The following is a 19315-nucleotide window of genomic DNA, read 5'->3' on the forward strand; positions in this document are numbered from 1 at the left end:
GGTCGGGGAAGGAGCAGGTGGATCCGGCTGCGCCGGCCCCCGGGGATGCGGGAGCGAAGCCGGGAGCGCTGCCATGGCAACGCCGGGGGATGCGCCACCGGCCCGCCCGCCGCGCAACCCCCGCGCGTCCCCCGCACCCCTGCATCCCCCCGCGTCCCCCCGCGTCCCCCGCGTCCCCCGCACCCCTGCATCCCCCCGCGTCCCCCCGCGTCCCCCCGCGTCCCCCGCACCCCTGCATCACCCCGCATCCCCCCGCGTCCCCCGCACCCCTGCATCACCCCGCATCCCCCCGCATCCCCCCGCATCCCCGGACCCCTGCATCACCCCGCATCCCCCTCATTCCCGCATCCCCCACACCCCCGTATCCCCTGCACCCCCGCATCCCCCCACATCCCCCGCACCCCTGCATCCCCCCGTATCCCCCGCACCCCTGCAACACCCTACATCCCCCTCATCCCCGCATCCCCCAGCATCCCCTCCACCCCCGCATCCCCACACCCCCGCATCCCCTGCACCCCTGCATCCCCCGCACCCCTGCATCACCCTACATCCCCCGCATCCCCCACACCCCCGTATCCCCCACACCCCTGCATCCCCCCACATCCCCCACACCCCCGCATCCCCCACACCCCCGTATCCCCCACACCTCTGCATCCCCCCACATCCCCCACACCCCCGCATCCCCCACACCCCCGCATCCCCGCACCCCCAGACCCCGTTCATCCCCCACAACCCGTTCACCCCCCGCACCCCCGCACCGCGCACCCACCCGCACCCCCAAACCACATGCATCCCCTGCACCCCGCGTATCCCCGGACCCCGCGCACCCCTGCACCCCCCATACACCCCTCCCCCCCCGCACCCCCGTAGACCCCGCACACGGCTGGGGGGTGATGTGGGGGCGGCAGCACCCAGCAGCCCAGGGAGGGAGCAGGGGCCTCCCAGTGGGGACAGAATCGCACAGTCATAATTTGGGTGGGAAGGGACCCTCAAAGGCCACCTGGTCCCACCACCCCCCAGTGAGCAGGGACGTCTTCTATGAGATCAAGTTGCTCAGAGCCCCGTCCAGCCTGACCTGGAATGTTTCCAGGGATGGGGCATCTCCCACCTCTCTGGGCAGCCTGTGCCAGCGTCTCACCACCCTCGTCGTAAAAATTTCTTCCTTACATCTTGTCTGAATCTCCCCCTTTTAGGTTAAAACCATCACTCCTTGTCCTATCGCTACAGGCCCTGCTAAAAAGTCTGCCCCCATCTTTCTTACAAGCCCCTTTCCGTATTGAAAAGCCTTGTGGGAGGATCGGCCTTGGTGCAACGGGGAAACTGAGGCAGGGATGCACCTGAGCTGTAGCATCTCGGCTTTAGGTCACAGTTGGGCCAGGGCGGGCGGACCCAGGAGGGCTGGACCCGACCACCCCCACCCCGGCCTGCTGCTGCTTTGGGGTGTCCCCCCGCCTTGACCTGAGCATTCACACCCATTTGGCGTGTGAAGCTCAGAGCAGGATGGGGCCCTCCGGAGAGAGGAACAGCGGCGGCCGCACGTGAAAGCGAGCGGCCGAGGAAGGAGATTAATAAAAGCGATTCTTTGGAAATGATTTTTGCTCCACTCCAGCCTGTTTGCTTCTAAACAGCCTCGCTAATCGCCTCCCAGCAACAGCACAATAACTTCCCTCTGATTTTTCTCCCCCCACCCCCCCTTTTTTTTTCTCCCTTCTCCTGTCCGAGGGGCACAGGAACACCATCCCTGGGAAATATTTTAAAATAAAAAATATCCCAGCCAACACACCCGTCCCTCACCCTTCCCCCCCCCCCCCCCCCTCCCTGCACCCCCCCCTTCTCCCGTGCACTCTCGGTGAACCTGTGATATTGTAGCAATGGCCCTTGAAGTGCAGTGGGGAGGTGATTTAGGAGAATATTAAAGGCAATGTGGAGATTCGAAGGCGCCTCTCTCAGGGAGATCTGGAGAAATACGCAGCACAGATGGGCTGAGCAGATTAAACATTTCCGTCACATTGTTTTCAAATTGTGTTTGCGGTGCCTGAGGGTTGGTGCTGCGGTCAGAGCGCGGCGGAGCCGCGCAAAGCTGGGAGCCGCGCGCTTGATGGAATAAATATTAATACGGCAGTTTCACATGGGCTCCCAACCCCATCAGCGCCACGGAGCGGAGGCTGCCACCGCTATTGTCTCCCAGCTCGGCCCCGGCGGCTGGTGGGGCTCCAGCTGCACCTTCTGCCCGCTCCCACCCCGCACCGGGGGGGACCCGGCCGCCGCCAGCCGTCTGTCCCGGCCGTGTGTCCCCCCGTGGTTGTGGCATCCCCGTGGGGAGACGGCCAGGGTGCCCGAAGGGACGTGGGTCCCTCCTGCCCCGGCGTGCGGGCACCCACCCGGCAGGTCGCGGCACCGCCGCGGTGGGCTCGGGGTTGGTTTGTCGTCGGGCGCGTCGGCCCGTGGCGCTGCCTCGCTCGGGCGGGTGGTGGGTGGAGCGGGAAACGACTAAGGGGCTAAATCCTGAACGTCAGGCTGGTCTCCCCACCGAGAGCCTGAGAACCCATCCCGAGGGGGAGCTGCGCTGTGGTCCTTGCCAAAACCGCCCACGTGCCTCCCGGGTGGTCATTTCTGCCCGGCCTTCCCCAGCTGGGGACCATCATCTTCCTCTCCCTTCGTCTACCCTAGTACTGCTTGCTCTGAGCCCCTCGTGTCCGTGAGCTTCTTCCCCCCTGGGCCGGGACGTGGAGATCCCAGTGGGAAGGGACACACAGACCTTGCTGGGGTGGGACATACGGACCCTGGTGGGATGGGACACCGCGGCCACCCTGGGCGGTGCTGGAGCGGGCGCTGCGGGTGGGACGAGGGGAAGGAGCATCGCCCCAGCGCCCCAGCGGGGCGTCCTCAGCTCCTCTCAGCAGCCGAGAATTGAACCATTGGAACCAAGCGGGAACCATTTGTTTCTCCAGGGATTTACCCTACAAACGGGCAAGCGATGGCAGGCCGAGACCTGAAGCGAAGGGTGAGCATCACCCACGTCACTCCTCGGTGCACCAGGCTGGGTGATGCCAAGGAAACAGCGTTCCCAGCCCCAACCCTCAGCTGCCGCCGGCTCCAAATTCCCCCGAGAACAGGTAGCCCCTCGATTTCACAGCTCGCCATAGCTCTGAGCTGGTTTTCGAGGTAAATAGATGTATAGCTGACCCGGTATAAAACTCCCCGGTGTCAGCCGACCCCTCGCACGCCCGCCATACCTCATCTATGAATTAGATCCCTCCATTTTCCTAACAATAATGTATGACACACAAGCACTAATAATGGGGCCGAGCAATCATAAACCGATAAGTCCCTGACTGATTGGCTTTTCCTTCGGCATCCATCAAAGCGTCATTGATCTTCTGTGCGAAGGGGGGGTGATGAATGGCCTTCCCGAAGCCCGACGGGGTTGTTTACGAGGGCTGGCGAAGGAGCGCGGTGGCAAGGAGGGCTTGGGAGCACCGGTGGGGAGTAAATATCGTCTGCTGGGCGGAGGAAGAGAGCCCGTGCTCCTCGGTGAGGGGCAGGAGGGGTGCTGGGTGGGCGAATTTGAGGTTGGTGGAGCAGGGGAGGGATGCGGCTGCGCATGGAGGGTCCCACCAGGCGGTCGTCCGTCTGAAGCCGCGCAGGGGATCGTTGCCCACATTCCCATCACCACCTTCGTGACCGTGAGCTTGAGCTGGGCGATGTCCCCCCTGATGGGGACAGGGGGAATCTGTAGCTGGGTCATTCGGGGATTCCACTTTCCCCCTCCTCGGGAGAGAGTCGTCTTTCCTGGGTGATGCTGGAGGAGCCGTGGCGCGAGGCAGGGAGAGAAACCAGGCTGTGGTTGTCGCCCCGTTGTTTCTTTTTCCCCCCTTTTCCTTCTCCCTTGTCGATGGAGATTAGCAGCATAAAGCTTTTTACGGCCCCGTGCACCAACCCGCCATAAAAGCCCTGATGGCGGGCGATTATCTGAACGAGCGTCTGCCTCGGGTTCGCTTGGCACCGGGGATCTCGGGAATGAAACGCGGAGAAGCGCTTTGAGAGGTTTTTCTTCCTTCTGGGAGAAAATCAGAGCATTTCGGGAGCGGAGCGAGGCCCTACGGCCATATAGAGCGTGGCTGGGCTGGGAAGCTGGCCGCTGGGGGGTTGGGGTGACCCCCCAAATCCAGTTCCCTCTTACATGCCAGCCTGGAAAGGGCGCTGGCTTCCCAGTTTGCTCGGTCCTGCTGCGTTTCTGGGGACGGGGCAGAGCGATGGCTCTGCTCTGCCTCCTGCCCGCTGCTGCCTGCTGGGGCACCCAGGGATGGCATCAGCACCCATGGGTGCTGCCTCCTGCACCCTGCCGGGCTCCTGCCACGCAGCACCTGGTGGAGGTTAAGCAGAGGGGGCATCCCCTCTCCCGATGCCGCCGTACCGGCACGCTCAGGGCCCACCAACCTCGCTGGAGTAATTATCTTCCCAATTAGTGGGTTTTCAGCCCCTTCTGTAAAGTCTCAGCTAAATTACTTTCCCCCCACCCCGCCCCAGTCCAGGCAGGTACTGAGCACAGAGGCCCCATTAGCATGTAATTAGGCAGATTCCAGCAAAACCATCCTCAGCCTCCCTCCTTCTCCTCACCCCCCACCCCCCCACCCCCCCCCCCAAAACGCGGTATCAGGCATCAGCACGTTAGCGAGATGTAAATTAGCACCTCCAGACGAGAGCAGAGTTCACCCTGCACTGGGCTCTGCCTTGCTGTGCCAGTGCACTCCTCGTTTTAATAGTTTAATAAAAATTAGCATAATTAACGAACATCTGTATGATCCAGCGTGGTGCAATTTGGCACTTGGAAACGAGGACTTAAACATTATTGCTGGGAGTTTAATGTTGTTTTAATTCTTTTTGGCACTGCGCAGTGAAATAAACGCTCGGTGCCGCAAGTTCTCGGCTGGCTCTCATTTGCATTTTCCTCCCTTTGATTATGAGCAATCGCGGACTACCCGGCAATTCATCAAAGAGGAAATTATTTTAAAATACCTCACCGTGTTCAGGCTATGGCAGAGCTGGGGGGGGGGTAAGGGGGAGCGGAGGCTGGGGGTCCCCATCGCGCCTGGGGTTCATCTCGGCCCCTCTGCCCACGGATCTCCAGGCTACAGCGAAGAGACCCCAATTTTTTTCCTTCTGGTTTTGCAGGATTTTTTCCTCCCTGGCTGGTGAGCACAGCAGGGCAGGGGGGTGTAGCCCCCCCCCCCCAAATTCTCTGCTCCTTCCTTTCCAGCAGCGTCGCGGGGGGCTTGGCTCGGTGCCGTTTGCCGGGGTGTGGGTCCCTGGGGAGCGGTGGGCTCTCAACCCTGGGAGCAGTGGGGTTCCTGGGAGCCTTTTGGGGCTCCGGCAAGGGCAGCACCATCTGCAGAGCTGGAATTGTCGGGAGTAACATCTGTCTCTGGTGACTCAGCCCCTCTCCCCAGCAAAGCCCTTTCCCTGTCGGGAAGCAGGGATGAGCTCGGGGACCCGTTAAATGCCCCAGCCAGGCAGGGAGGGGGGTCAGGGCTCGCGTGGGACGTGGGGTGGGGTGTGCTGCTGGGCACATCGCTCCTAACATTTCCTTTTAAAAAAAAAAAAAATCTCCTATTTTGATGGCAAACTCCTCAAGCCCGCGTGTGCTAACTCCTCCTCTCGCACGCGTGGTGGGGCGGGGGTTTTCCCTATTATTATTTGCCTCCAATATCTGTTATCAGGGGAAAATCACACGTAAATCTGGGGAGGGGGCACGTTACCCAGGCACGACCCACCTGGAGAGGCTTCACAGAGCTCCAGGCTGGGCCCTTGGTTGACATCTGAACCTGAAATACCCCAAAATATCAGGGTGTGAATTAAACACTGAGCTTCCCAGCGAGCCCCAAGCCGTTCCCCGTAGGACGCAGAGCGACGGGGGAGAGGGGGAGCAGGAGGAAGCAGAGGGGTTAGGAAGGACGGCGAAGGGTTTACTGGGGAAAGAGGTGGGACGGGGGTATTTTTCTGGTGGGAGTCTGGGGGCTGCTCTCTGTGGGTCCAGGTGCCGAAGGAAGGGACCCAGCCCCGTCCCCTGCCCCGGCGCTAAACCCGCGTCCCCCCGGTTGTGTCTCCCCAGGAGTACAACGTGTTCGGCTGGTGGGTCGGGGAGCTCAACAACGTGGTCGGGATCGTCCCGAGGGATTACCTGGCGGCTGCCTACGACCTGCAGGAGCGATGAGGCCCGCAGCACCCCAGGTGAGAGGCGGCACCCTGGGGTGCACCTACTGGAGAGGGGGCGTGGAGGTGGGTGCTGGGGAGGTGGCTCTGTTCCTGGGGTGCCCCAGCGTCTCCGGGGTGCCAAGCCTTGAGGACTGTCTTTGGCTCCATCTCCTGGTCTCCATTTTACCTGGGAGCAGGTGAGACTGGGAACCACGGCTGCAGTTCAGGGACGATGCCACCCTGCCCAGGGTCCCTCCCTGGATGTCAGGTCCTTCACGCTCCGTGGGAGAAACACGGTGACACCACGGCAGCCACCTCCATCGCACCCAGGGAGCGTGTGTCACCGGCTGTAACACCAACGCTGACACCGAGCGCTGCGTATGCAGCAGTCTTTTGTCCCCCCCCAAAAAAGCCCGTTATGGAGTCATTTGGGGAAACTGAGGCACAGGTCAGGGCTGGGGAAGTGGAAGGGGGTCTGCAGCTGAGCCAGAGGTAGAGTCCTGACACCTACCTGGGGCAACGAGACCTCCACGTTCGCCCACAGATCTCCCACCCTCCTCATCCCCTCTGCGCCCACGAGTCACCGGCCTGCGAGGCCACGTCAGTCCCAGCCTGCATCTTGGTGTCCCCTTCCCCACCGTCACCGGTGTCTCTCCCCCTCCCCGAATCCAGGTGCTTCTCTCCCCCCCTGGCCATGCCGAGATAGCAGCGACACTGTCCCCACCACCAGCCCCAGCCTCCCGCGGGAACCTGTCGCACGAAGAGACCCACGTCCCATCCCCCAGCCACGCACGGTGCCCCGGAGCCCTGCTCTGCCCCGTGGCACCCAGGGCGATGCCGTGGGGCACGGTGGGGGGGGAGCAGGGGGCTGGCAGCCCGCAATAAAGCCGTTTTCCTCTCCATGTTTGGCTGCTCCAGACTTCGTTGTGGGTCTGGAGCCAGAGCTGGGTGCGGGCAGTGGCCCCTTGCCTCCAGCCCCAGCTCTGAGCATCCCCAGAGCCCTCTGGTCCAAGCCCAGACCACGACTGAGGATTAACCCAGTGCATCCTCCTCCTCCTCCTCCTCCTCCTCCTCCCGCACTTGGCTGAAGAGCCACTAGATGGTGGTAAGTACCTGCGGACTGCAGCCTTCCCGGGGAGGGTGCCCAAACCCCCTGGGCTGCACCGGAGCAGCCCCCCGGCACCCCCCAGCCCTCGGCTGGCAGCGGCTGGAGCCCATCAGTGCCAAAACAGGAGCATCGCCTGCAGGGTGAGCCCAGGCATCGGCCCAACAGCTGCTCCCGAGCACAGCTGGGCAGATGTTTGGAAGCCAGGGGACCCCAAAGGCATGTAGGGACACGGACAAACCTGTCCCGGTGCTCCCACACGTGGCCTCGCTCGCACCAGCGAAGGTACCTCCCTGCCAGGCGCGTCTTTGGTGCGGAGGATGGGTTTGGGATGCCCAGAGCTCAGCTTGGCAGGGCACAAGCTTGGTTCAAATCCCTCCGGGGATCCCGAGCTGCTCTTCCAGCCCTGGCTCTCGGCAGCGTGGGTGACCCGGAGCCGCCATGGGAGCCCGTGCCAGGGCAGCAGGGATCCGTGCAGGTGGAGAGGGAAAAAAACGCTCCCTCCGCTCTGCCCCCCTGCACGATGCTCAGCCCTCCCCCGTCTCCATTTCCTCATCCGTGAGCATCTTGCAAGGAACAGTTTGGTTTTGGGGGCAGCTGCAGGGCCAGTATCTGTCTCCCCAGCACCATTCCTGGGAGCATTTTGGGATCCCAGCAGGGAGGAACCCAGGAGGACGCTCTGGTGCAGAAAAGGACCAGGGCTTGGGACTGACAGGATGCTTCTGCCCCAGCCCAAGGTGTAGGAAACGGCCTGGCCCGTTACCACTCCCAACGTTCAAGCATCAAGAGGTCCCAATCCTGCCCCAGACCCACCAACTCACCCAGGAGATGCCTGGGCTGAGACCTCCACGCTCTGCTTAAGGAGCAGGGAGATGAGAAAGGGGATGGGAGCGGGATGCTTTGGCCAAGCAGGGGCTGTTCCAGCCCCAGGTCAGAGCAGGAGCCTCCTGGCACGGGTTGGGGGGGGGTGGGGGGGGGGTGTGAAGCACCACGGTTTGTTTGCCCAGACTTGAGAGACAGCCTTCCTGGAGGGCGGAGGGAGGTTGAGGATGTGCTGTCTGGAGAGCCTGGCCTGCTTCCAAGCAGAGAGGCTGTTTTTCTGGCAGGCGGTGGGGAGGAGAGAGACGTGCCAGGCTGGGAGGGCACGGCGAGGAGGGGGGGGGGATGCCGAGCTGTCCTCGCCTGCTCCGGGTGGGGAAGGTTCCCATGAGCGGCTCTGCGTGCCCACCGCACCCCTGACCACCCCCCACCCCCCCCACAGGTGATGGGGTTACGGCTCCAGAGCTGCCAAAAACCCCGGCACAACACAAGCCACCGAGGGGCTCAACCAGCCCCAGGCATGGCAGAGGGGACTGTCACCCCCCCTCCACCCCAAAGCAGCCCTGCGTGGTGCCACCCAGCTACGACCCCCCCCCACCCCCAGGAGCTCTCCGCAGCCCTGGGAGACTCGGATGTTTCCCCCTCCCTGCCACGTCCAGGGCTGCCTCTGAGTCACTGTTTTCCCAACAGCTTTGCAAAGCTGATCAACACCCCTAAAAATAATCCCTGCCTGGCTCTGAACCGCAGCCCGCAGCGGGGGCTGCAGCCCCGACGGGGGGCGGGGGGGAAGGATGGGCACCACAGGGCCCTGTGAGGAGGCAGCGGAGGGGATGGAGCCCTTGCACCAGCAGCCCCCCCCCCCCAAGGGTTGCCCTTTCCAAATCCACCTTCGGAGGGAAGCCCAAGGGCTGGTTTGGCTCCTGGCAAGGGGTCAAGAGGAAGAGGTGGCAGCGCCAGGCCCGGCTCACGGTGCAAACCGCACCGGGGAGGGGGGACACACACACACACCGGAGGGAAGCGGGTGCAGGATAGGGCCAGGCGTGGGTCCGTGGGCGCAGGAGCGGGTCCGTGGGCGCAGGAGCGGGTCCGTGGGCGCAGGAGCGGGTCCGTGGGCGCAGGAGCGGGTCCGTGGGCGCAGGAGCGGGTCCGTGGGCGCAGGAGCGGGTCCGTGGGCGCAGCTGGCCTCCCAGCTGCGCCATTTGGAGCCGCACGCTCATGCATATGCATGAATATGCATGGGGGGGGGGGGGGCGCCAGCCAATGGCAGCGGCGCTCCGGCGAGCCAGCAGCTGCCAGCCTTCGCCATGAACTTCTCCTGACATTTTCGGATGCGCCTCGAAGGGTTTCCAACCCTCCCTCCCCCCTCCCCGCGGTGCGTCCTGGCCCCTGCGTGGGGCTGAGACACCCCCTCAACACTCCACAAAATTCCCTTTGGGGCCCAGGTGGGGGGACCCCTCAGCCCTGCCTGGCCCCTGTCACCACCCTGGGGCTGGCCCCAGGGACCTCTCTGCTGCCCAGGGCAGGGTCAGCCCCCATGGTTTTCAGGAGCTCCGGCCCCGTGGTGAGAGGTGCCATCACCCCCTCTTTTCCCTAAAGCCATTTATCCGCAATTAGCTGGGCCTGGGCTCCGCTCCTGCCGCCCACGCAGCGAGGACAGACATTGCCAGCAACCAGTAAGTCTCTTCTACTTCATTTTTATTTCAAGTCAGAGCACGTCGGCCCTGCCTTCACCAGTGCTGAGGGTGGGAGGAAAAAAAAGGTGCAGGAGAGCACAGGGAGAGGCATCGAGAGTAACCAGAGCCCCCAGCGCTGCTGGGCACCGACTCCGAGGCAGCTACGTGCTCCTTCTTTCTGAAAAAAGTAGCTCTTGGCTGTGAGGACCCCCCCCCATTCCCTCCTCTGTGCGTGAGGAAGGAGCCCAGCTGGCGGGGACACCCCCCTCAAAAGGGCAGGGGAGACAAACTGCTCCTCCTCTACCTCCCCCCCCCAACTCTGACTCGTTCCCCTGCTCCCAGCGGAGGGGGAAGCTCCTCTCCTCTCAGGGGCAGCCTGCGGGGCGAGCTGTGCCAGGAGGCCCCAGGCGTGGCGTCGGTATCTGCACCCCACGGGTGGGCTCGCAGCTGAGCCCACCCTCCCCAGGAGCTGCACGGCGCGGCGACCGCCGGGGAAACGCGGAGGGGAACAGGGAGGGGGGGCTAAACCAGAGAGACCCCCCCCCTGGGCAGCAGCCAGCCCCTGGCTCCACCAAGGAAAAGCTTTCTCCGTCATGCTGGATGGGAACGAGCGTATCCCACCCTGCCCCGGGCTGGGGACAGGCCAAGAACACGGAGCCTCGCTGGCACTGCCACCTCGCCGAGCCCTGCTGCTGCCCCAGTCAGAGAGCAAAGGCCACGGGAACGACAAACACAGGTTTCACTAACCCCTAGATCTCTCCTCCGACGAGAAGAGCGACACAAACACACCGCCTGGGACATCAAGGACAGTCGAGAGCCAGCGGGGAGAGAGCACGTGAGCCCCCGCCACCGCAGAGCCCAGGACGTGGCCGTGTTCCCAGTGCAGCCCCAGTCCCACCAGCCTGGCCATCCCTCCGGCTCAGCAGCGGTCCCCCTCTTCCAGCGAGGGCTGCAGGGGCCGGGGAAGGCAGGCGAGGTCGCTGAAGGCGTTTACTGCACCTCACGCCGTCCCCCCGCCAAGGGCTCCGCCGGCTCCTCCGGACTGTCCGAGGGCGCGTCGTCCATCCCGAAGTCGCTCCAGGACGAGAAGGTCTCCAGGCAGCTCGGACCCCGCGGGCTTCCCCGGCCGGCGGAGCTGGAAGGAAAGAAGGGGTCAGAGCGGAGAAGGGAGGCGGGGAAGACGCAGGGCCGGTGTCTCCGAATCCACCGCTGCCTCCTTGGCGCGACCCGCAGCCCCGCCGCAGCCCTCAGCCTCCAGCTCAGCCGCAGGAGCCACCGCTCACCCTCGCACACAAGCCCAGAGGAGGAATCGGGGCGGGGGGGGGGGGGGGGGGGGGGCAGGTTGGGGGTCCAGGCTGCCACCAGCGAGAGGCAGACGGCGCCATCAGCTGAGAGGGATGCACGAAGCCACGCTGCTGCCCGGGTACCTACCCGTTAGCCTGGGCTGCTGCGCTCCCCTCAACCCCCTTCCTTAAACCAGAAGGGCTCTACTTAAAAACAGGTCTCTCGCTGGACTCCAGACACCTCTTTCTTCCTGCTATTTGGAAACCAAGATGAAGAAACACGAGCACCGGGGTGGTGCAGAAGGCCACACACCGCCTTCCTGCTCTAGCAGGTCAATGCTTCGTCTTTGAGGGGCAGGGGGAACCCCAGGATCTCAGCCAGGGACACCCCCCCACTCCCCCCCGCGCCTGCCACAGGGCTTGAACAGGCAGGGTGACGTCTGTGCTCGTTCGGCTCCTCGCAGGGAGCTGCAGCAGTGGCAGATGGAGGAGGTTCTCCTCTCCCCCACCAGGTCAGCTGCCTCCCCAGGTGCAGAAAACCCTCCCCTGGCTGCAGCGGGGTCAGCCTCCCCCCGCAGCGAGACGCTCGATTAATTCCCCAGCAGGCAGCAAGCGCTCTGCTGGGCAGGAGGAATTGCAGAACCTACTCGTGCTGCAGGGATGAAGGCAAGCCTGAGCTTTGAAAGCCTCCCAAGGCTCCTCACTCCCCCGAGATTAAGGGAGGAAAGCAGCTGAAAGACCTTTGTAAATCTCAGTTTAAGTTCTTCTGGGAGACTTGAGCTCTTTTCTGCTAAGCCTTGGCCACGGAGGCCGGGACAGGTCACCCTCCCAGGCAGCCTTGGAGGGCGGTACAGGAGGCTGCTGGCGATCCCGAGATGTCCAGCTCCCATTGCCTGACCCCCAGGAAATCCTGCCCTGTCCCCTGCAGGGCTGGGGAACGCGTTTCTCCACCTCACTCCCTCGAACGACTGCAGCAAGGAGGGGAGAAGGAAGATTCAAACCCCTTCTCTGGAAAGGCCTCGGCAGCTCCTTTTTTATTTCCCAGCCGAGGCTGTGGTGCTGAAAGCCCCTTGCAAAGGCACCGACCCTTTCAAACCAGGAGCCAGACCCCGCCAGCTGCAAGCCCTGGCAAGGGGAGGGGCAGACAGCAAGTCCCCAGCTGCAGCTCACAGCACGGCTGGTGGCAGCCAGGCCCGCTCCAGCCAGCGCAGAGCAGCTCCAGGCACTGCAAGGGAGCTGGGGGCTGCCCCGCTGGCAGCCCCCCACCACCTTGGGACCGGTTCCCCCCCCCCCCTTACCTGCCGTGTGGGTCCCCTCCCGGGAGCAGAGCGGGGCGGCTCTCCTCCTCCTGCACCCAGCCGCAGTTGGACATGGCGTAGTGCAGGATGGCGCCGGTCACCGTCTGCGAGCCCTGGCCTTGCACACACGCCTCTATCTGGGGGACGGAGAGCTGGCTCTGCAGGAAGAGGTGCAGCCGGCTGTCGGAGAGGAGGACCACGTTCTGCACGACCCTGGGTGGAAGGGAAGAGGAAGGTGAGGCAGGAGCACAGAAGCCCCGTCCCACCACGTGCCCCACGCCACCGGGGTGACCGCCGCCAGCTCTCCTGCCCCCTCACAGCTTCGAAGCAAGACTGGAGCCACCTCGCAGCCAGCCAGCTTTGAACCAAGACTGGAGCAGCGCGTCCCTCTCCCTCCAGCCCTCGCCAAGGCTCTGTACTCACTTCTCCAGGAACTGCTGCAGCCCTTGTCTCCGCTTCTCGATGAATTCATCGGTGCTGCCCACAAAGAAGGTGGATTTCCCGGGCAGCTCTGGGACAGGCCTGCAAGCACGGAGCAGAGGCAGCGGTTCAGGCTCAGATCACCCCAACGCCAGAGCAAAGAGGCACGAGGGCACCGTGGTGGCAGCAGCAGCAGCAGCCGCCGCCAGGACCCTGTTTTGTGCAGAGCTGGATCCCAGGAGCTCAGGTCCCCCCCGTGTTCGTGTCTGGGGTTTCCATCCACGTTTGTTCTGAGTTCACAGGGGTCTCCCAGAGCAATGGGAAACGGTGTCTGGCTGCAGGAGGGGGAAAGGAGGGAGAAGGAGGCGTGCTTACACCAAGCCAGCATTCTTCTGGAGCTGCCTCCTCAGCCACACGAATTCCCGGTACCGGCGCCGCACGCATGAGGTCTTGGCAGTAAAGGCCTTGCTGTTGGTCTGCAAAAAAAACCCCACCACGTGACTGAGGGGCAGCAAAGCAGAGGAGGGCAGGATCTGGGCGACGCAGACCCCTGAGCTCAGTGACTAAGGGATCCCCTTGAAGCCCTGGGGGAGCTGAAAGTGCCTGGAAAACCCAAGAAGGCTCCAGGGGAGAAGTTGGGTCTCAGACCCGCACGGAGACAGCACAGAAAGAGGGATGGGCTGCTGAGGGTTCCCCCTTCGTGGCTCCTTCCATCCCCGCTCAGCACGACCAGACGCGGCCAGACAACTCCTCACGTACGGCACGACCGAGCTCCGGAGCTCCCCCCTCTCCCCCAGCCAAAACTCACGTGGAGGAAGATTTTGTAATCCACATAGGAGTTCCAGGAGCCTTCGTTCTGCACCCGGGGGTCCTGAACACGCACCGTGGTCAGCTCCTACGGCACAAAGGCTGCCTGAGCACGGGGAGGCAGGGCCCACCGCCCCGCGCCAGCGTCACCCCCTCTGCAGGGCTCAGAGGGGCTCCTGGGGACAGGTAGCCACGACCACGCTGGCTTGTGGGGCCATCCTGCCCCGGGGGGCAGCGCAGACACCTCCAGCCTTCGCCATTCCTGTCCCCAGCTGCCCCTTGGCTCTGCCCCACGGACCCTACCCAGCGTTTGGCGCCTCTCGCCCCTCGAGGCAGCCGAGACCGCCCGCGCCAGCTCTGCCGAACCCCAGCCAGGGACAGCCAAAACCCGTGTCACGAAGGGTCCTACCTCCTCCCGGTTCTCCAACATCCTAGAGCCAGAGCCCAGTGGGAAACATCTGTAGAGAAAGAAAGAAGGATTTAGTAAGGCAAGAGCAACACCTCAGGGTCTCCCATGTACTCTGCAACCCCCCTCCCCAGGCACCTCACGCCTCTCTCCCATCCATCAAGCACCTCTCCAGCCCCCCACATCCACACTCTCCCCGATCCTCTGCCCCACGAAGTAAAGAGGACGCATTCAAATCCAGCAGCTCACAGGGGAGAGGGCAGCCAGCGTTAATCTCCCACGTGCTCCTGAGGAAACGGGCCCTGCTGGGCTCTCGCTGGGGCGAGCTGCAGAGTGCTGTGACCAGAGCCGGAGCCTGCAGCACCTCTTTCCTCCACGACTCGTCTTCAGGTCACCCCCCTCGCTCACGGAGAGGCACCCTGGGATCCTGCAGCCTTCTCGATCAGCACTCAAACACCCCCCCCCCCACCCCCCCAGGTCACAGACAGGGGTGAGCAGGGCTCCCAGCTCAGACGGGGCTGTAACCACCCCAGCTCCCGCCGAGCTGCCTGCCCTCTTCTCCCTGCTTCCAGGCAGATAACGGGGTCTCTGGGAAAGCTGGACACAGCTCTGGGAGAGCTTCCCCCCCCCCCCTCCCCAGTAGAACTCCTGTTAGCCACGAACAGCCTCCTCCTTGCCCAGCACCGAGATCCCAAGCCCCCAGTTTGCTCCTGCAGAGCCAGAACCTGCAATGCAGGAGGGAGACGGGGGCGGAAGAACCCGGCCCGCTCCCCGCACGGGCAGGTTTGCACTGAACTGCCAGGAGAGCCGGTTGGGCTGGGGAGGAGAGAAGCTTGCTCTGCTCACAGCTTCCCTCTCCTCCAGTCCCCCCCTCTCCCCTCGCTGCCCGCCCAGCACGAGCTCCTCTCGCCCAGCCAAGCAGGGGGAGCAGCCAGCCCGCACCAGGACCCCCCCCCCCTCCATTGCCCCTCGCCAGAGGAAACCCGCTTTCCTCCTGCGTCCACCAGACCCGGTCCCCAGCTGCCACCTCTGTAAGTCCCCCGTCAGCAGCAGGCACAGACACCCCGTTTCTCTCCAGCTCTTTCACCAATCACCTGAAGAAGCAGCAAACTCGGTACCGGATTTCCCCACCCGGTGGGGATCTGCACTGTGACCGCTCCCCCTTGCACCCCTCCCTAAAACCCCCCTCCCTTCCCCTTCTCCCAGGCAGGGGGCTGAGGAGCATTGGTGAAACCCTCGGGGAGCTGCAGAAGTGCCTGGTGCCCCCCCCCCCCCAGTGCTGCCCAGCTTTCCCAGCTCAGCTGCCCCAGAAGCTGCTCTCGCAGGCTCCCGTCACACCAGCTGCTTCCTCGGCCCCATCCCTCGGGCACTGCCAGGTCCTGCTGGACCGTGGCTCCACCACGACGACGTGCTCCTGCGGTAACTCCTGCTCTGTCACACCACCACGAGCACAGTGCCAGGGCTTGGGGGGGGGGGGGGGGAAGGGGACAGCACGATAACCACCCCCACCCCCACTAAACGCACAGTCCAGCCAGCGAAACCCCTCTGAGACCGTGTGTCCCCTCCCCTGCCAGATGCACAGGCAGACCGGGAGCGCTCGTCGGGGGGAGCTGGAAGACCAAAGAGCGTCCCACGTCCTGGTTTCACCTCCCCTGCAGGATCCTTTGCAAGAGGTTGGTTGTTTGGGGTTTTTTTTTTTTTGGAGCCCCTGGGATGAACTGGGCAGCACAGGACTTTGCCTGTCACCGCCCAGGCTCCCGAGGGACACGGTTGCCCGATGGCAGAGGCGAAGCAACCCTTCACCTGTTCCCCCCCCCCCCCACCCTTCCTGGAGTCTTGCCTTTTAGGCCACGAGAGCTGCCAAGCGTCAGGCAGCGCTGGAAGCCCGGCCTTAATTTATACACTCAGATGTGAAGCAAAGCTCCTCTGAAGACGGAGCTAATTTTAGCCAGGACGAGGGGAGGGGTTGAGCCACAAACCACGCTTTCCCCAAAAAATCTGGCTCCACCGGTTTGGAGGTACTTTTCTGCGAGACTTCAGCCCCTGATTCCAGCCGGAGAGCAGAGAAAGCGTTAACAACAGCGGAGGAGAGTTTTGGAATAGACAGCAAGAGACTCAGGCCTGCTCTGAGGTGTCCCTCAGTAATTGAACTCTCGCTGGAGTTGGGTCAGGCTGCTGCTGTTTCCAATTTGAGCTGTAAGGGGGAGGGGGAGGGGAACTGACCAAAAAAAAACCCAACCCAACCAGCCCACCCCCACGCTTCAGCACACATGATTCTTCCCCTGGGGGAAGGAAGGGAGCCGAAGAAGGAGCCGAATGTGACATGAGTCACTTTGCTCAGCGCGGTAATAGGGGAGCTCCCATCCTGCCCCCCCATGCTGGGGGGCTCCCAGCCAGAACCAGTTCAGCAGCAGAACTTGACCATTATGTTCCCCGGCCTCCCCAGGGGACGCCGCCGCCGTCCCGTTGCTTTTAGAGCTCCTTGCTCTGCCTAACAGCCCTGCCTCGATTAAAAATGCAGGAGGGAGAAGAGAGAGATTCAGAAATGGCCTAATGGAACAGCGGTGGGTTGCCAGGAAGAGGAATTTAATTTCCCAGCTATGGAAAGGGTGCTCCGAAGAGCAGAGAGACCCATGGGGGGGGGGGGGGGGGGGGGGTGGGGAGGTGGCTCTCTGCAGGCAGGGAGGAGGCAGACAGGCTGCGGGGAAAACGGAGATCAGAGAGCCTGAGCGCTCACGTCTTTTACCTCCACTTTCATCCAGAGCCGTACCAAGAAAAAAACCATAATCTTATTTACGCTTTATTGGGAGCTAATTGATCTTAGCTTGATCAATCAACTTAAACCCAACGGAGAAGGCAGCTCCGAGTTCGCTTTAAACAGTTACACCAAATCCTCTTTCAGGGCTTTTGCTTAAAGCTTCAGTTTAAGGGGCCCTGGGATACGCGGTTTGGGTTTGGTTTAATCTTCCTCCCATTTGCATTTCAGTGTTTCCAGGGCTCACACTTTCCATGTCTTCTAGGGAGAAGGATGCGAGGTGGAAGCCACACAGAAACACATCACATCCCTGCTCCTGGAGCCTCACCTGCCCAGGGTACGGCAGTCTGGGTGTTAACGAGCCACAGGCACCATCCCACTCCAGGTGGATCGCCTCCCCCAGCCCTGTACTCACACCACTGACAGAGAAAGGGTTAGTTTTCCTCTCTTGCTGGCTTTTGTCTTCCTTGCTGACTCAGACACATCCTTAACAGCGGTCTCTATCCCTCCAGAGCAGCAGGACCTGCATCAAATACTCTTTCCTAACCAGCACACACCAGTGATAGTTTAGTCCAGCTCGGAGCTCCCTCTCCCAGCTCTGTTCCCTGACCAGCTCCAGGCTGGCCGAGGCCTCACGTCCACCCGCGCAGGCACAGCCCTGCTCCAGGTGACTTCCAGCCACGCAAGAGTCTCCTGAGTTTTGAGGAAAACCTCTCAGAGGAGCCCCACGGCACAAAGAAAAGGCAACGAGTCCCATTTGTTTCTGCTTTTGCTTGTCATGCTTGGACAGAGCTGTCCATCAGAGAGGATTTTCTGAGGTTGTTGTCCCGTCTGGGAAGGAAAGGGCTCCCCATCCCCAGGCGTGCCCCAAATCGGGACCCCCTCGGTCCACCGCTGCCCAGCGGAAGGGGACGTCCCCACCACCGCTGCCCACTGGAAGGGGACGTCCCCAGGCAGCCCAACGCCACAGCACATCGACACCGGGGCCAGACTCTTGGCCACACTAACGCCAACTCACTCCGGTGGCAGCGGCCCAGCCGAGCCACCCCCGACCTCCCGGGCTGGGCCTGGGCCCCGACACCGCCCTACCCGCTCCGCGGCTCCGGCCCGGCCCCGCAGCAGCCGGCCCCGCTCTCGGGGCTCGATGCCGCTGTAAGGCGGCCGCTCTGGTCACCCTGGCCTCGGCCCAGCCCCACTACGAGAGACCGCGGCAGGGGGTGAGGCCCAGCCCCGCCGCCCCCAGCCAGCCCCAGGCCCGGCCCTGCCCCGTCCCGTCCCGCCGCCGCTGCCCAAGAATCAGGCCCAGGGGATCCCCAGAGACACACACACCACCACACCCCTCCCCCCCCAAACCTGATCGCACCGGGCGGCCACAGGGCCCCTCACCTCCTCAAGCAGGCCGTAGCCCCTTTAAGCGGGGCGGCGGCGCGGCGGCCTTATAGCGAGGGCGGTGCTTTCCCCTTCCGGCGCGGGGCATGCTGGGAGTTGTAGTCCGCCCCTCCACACAGTCGGCGGGGCGCGGCACGCGTCTTTCAGCTGCGGGAGGGCCTTCCCCGAGGGGCCCGGCCGCTCCAGGCCGCGGTGCGATCCCCAGCGGGGGCGGCGCGCCTAGGCCTAACCAAAAGAACCGCGCCGGGAGCGAGAAGGCGGCGGCAGATGTGCGGCGGGACTACAACTCCCAGCGTGCCCCGCGGGGAGGAGACTACGACTCCCGGCGTGCTCTGCGGCGGGAGGACTACGACTCCCAGCATGCCCCGCGGCGGGCGGGCGGGCGCAGGTCGCGGCGCAGGCGCAGTGCGCGCGGCGGGTACTGGGGCTGGCCGGGCTCTTTTGTTCGAGGGAGGCGGACGGAGAGCGGCCAGGCCCGCGGCGCCACCGGACCCGCCCCCGCGCCCCGCAGGCCCCTTCCCCTCGGGAACTGTTGGCGGGGCTGTGCAAGGTGAGCGGGGGCCGCGGGGGGGCGGCGGGGTGTGGAGGGCTGAGGGGCGCTTGGGCCCGGGGGGGGGGGGGGGGGGGGGCGTGGGGGGCGTTGGAGATGAAGGGGGGAGCGATGCTCGCGGGGAACTGGGCGTTACTGGGTGGGGCGGGGGGGTTGCTGCGGGAGATGGTGTTTAGGGCGGTGAGACGGCGGTTGCGGGGAGGAGGGGGGGGTGGGATGCTGGGGGGGGGGGTCGGTGGAGGTTAGCGGAGGGGTATTTGGGGTGCTGGGGTAGGGCGTGTTAGTGGAGGGGGAAGTTTGGGGGTGCTGAGAGATGGGGGGGTTAGTGGAGGGGGAGGTTTGGGGTGCTGAGAGGTGGGGGGGTAGTGGAAGGGGGTGTTTGGGGGTGCTGGGAGAGGGGGATGCGCTGACAGGGCCGTGCCCGTCAAAGGGGCTGGGGGGGGGGGGGGCGGGGGAGCGGAGTCTCGGAGTGAGGAGGGGCTGGGCTGGGGACAAAGCTGGGCCCGGACGGTCCTTGGGGGGGAGGAAGAGCTGAGGGAGGTCCTGAAGGCTTGGGGGGAGCGGGGGGGGGAGGGGGGCCATTGGACAGAGGAGAAGGATGTGCGTTGGGGTGCT

At 63.9% G+C, this 19315-nt stretch overlaps 2 protein-coding genes across 4 annotated transcripts in view; one reads left to right on the top strand and one right to left on the bottom strand.

Annotated features, from left to right (window-relative positions):
- Nucleotides 1–6214, top strand: part of SKAP1 (src kinase associated phosphoprotein 1) — a 155657-nt gene extending 149443 nt beyond the window's left edge. The window contains exon 12 of the mRNA XM_086478049.1: nucleotides 6113–6214. Within this exon, the coding sequence (XP_086334175.1) occupies nucleotides 6113–6214 (102 nt within the window). The remainder of the gene's footprint in view (nucleotides 1–6112) is intronic.
- Nucleotides 6215–10130: 3916 nt separating this feature from the next.
- On the bottom strand, nucleotides 10131–14054 carry SNX11 (sorting nexin 11). 3 transcript variants are annotated; one of them, XM_086477906.1, is made up of 6 exons: nucleotides 14010–14054; nucleotides 13602–13688; nucleotides 13169–13269; nucleotides 12797–12895; nucleotides 12374–12586; nucleotides 10131–10927 (listed from the first exon to the last, which is right to left on the bottom strand). In XM_086477906.1, exons 1-6 carry the CDS (start codon nucleotides 14028–14030, stop codon nucleotides 10783–10785), a joined length of 666 nt encoding a protein of 221 aa, XP_086334032.1. In that variant the 5' UTR covers nucleotides 14031–14054; the 3' UTR covers nucleotides 10131–10782. The 3 variants fall into 3 exon arrangements, with proteins under 3 accessions (XP_086334032.1, XP_086334031.1, XP_086334033.1); XM_086477905.1 differs by having other exon boundaries at nucleotides 13169–13343; nucleotides 13598–13688; XM_086477907.1 differs by lacking the exon at nucleotides 10131–10927 and adding an exon at nucleotides 11239–11329.
- Nucleotides 14055–19315: the final 5261 nt, after the last annotated feature.

Source organism: Leptosomus discolor, chromosome 25 (genome assembly GCF_034619465.1).
Source record: "Leptosomus discolor isolate bLepDis1 chromosome 25, bLepDis1.hap2, whole genome shotgun sequence".
In the NCBI taxonomy this organism is placed as follows: domain Eukaryota; kingdom Metazoa; phylum Chordata; class Aves; order Leptosomiformes; family Leptosomidae; genus Leptosomus; species Leptosomus discolor.

What these genes read in the sequence shown, in the direction of transcription:
- SNX11 (XM_086477905.1), bottom strand. Translation starts at nt 14,030, where the DNA reads ATGTTGGAGAACCGGGAGGAG. An exon ending in TGTTGGAGAACCGGGAGGAG is followed by an intron (nt 13,689 to 14,009) that starts GTAGGACCCTTC and finishes TTTGTGCCGTAG; the next exon opens with GAGCTGACCACGGTGCGTGT. An exon ending in CAAAATCTTCCTCCACGTGA is followed by an intron (nt 13,344 to 13,597) that starts GTTTTGGCTGGG and finishes CACTGAGCTCAG; the next exon opens with GGGTCTGCGTCGCCCAGATC.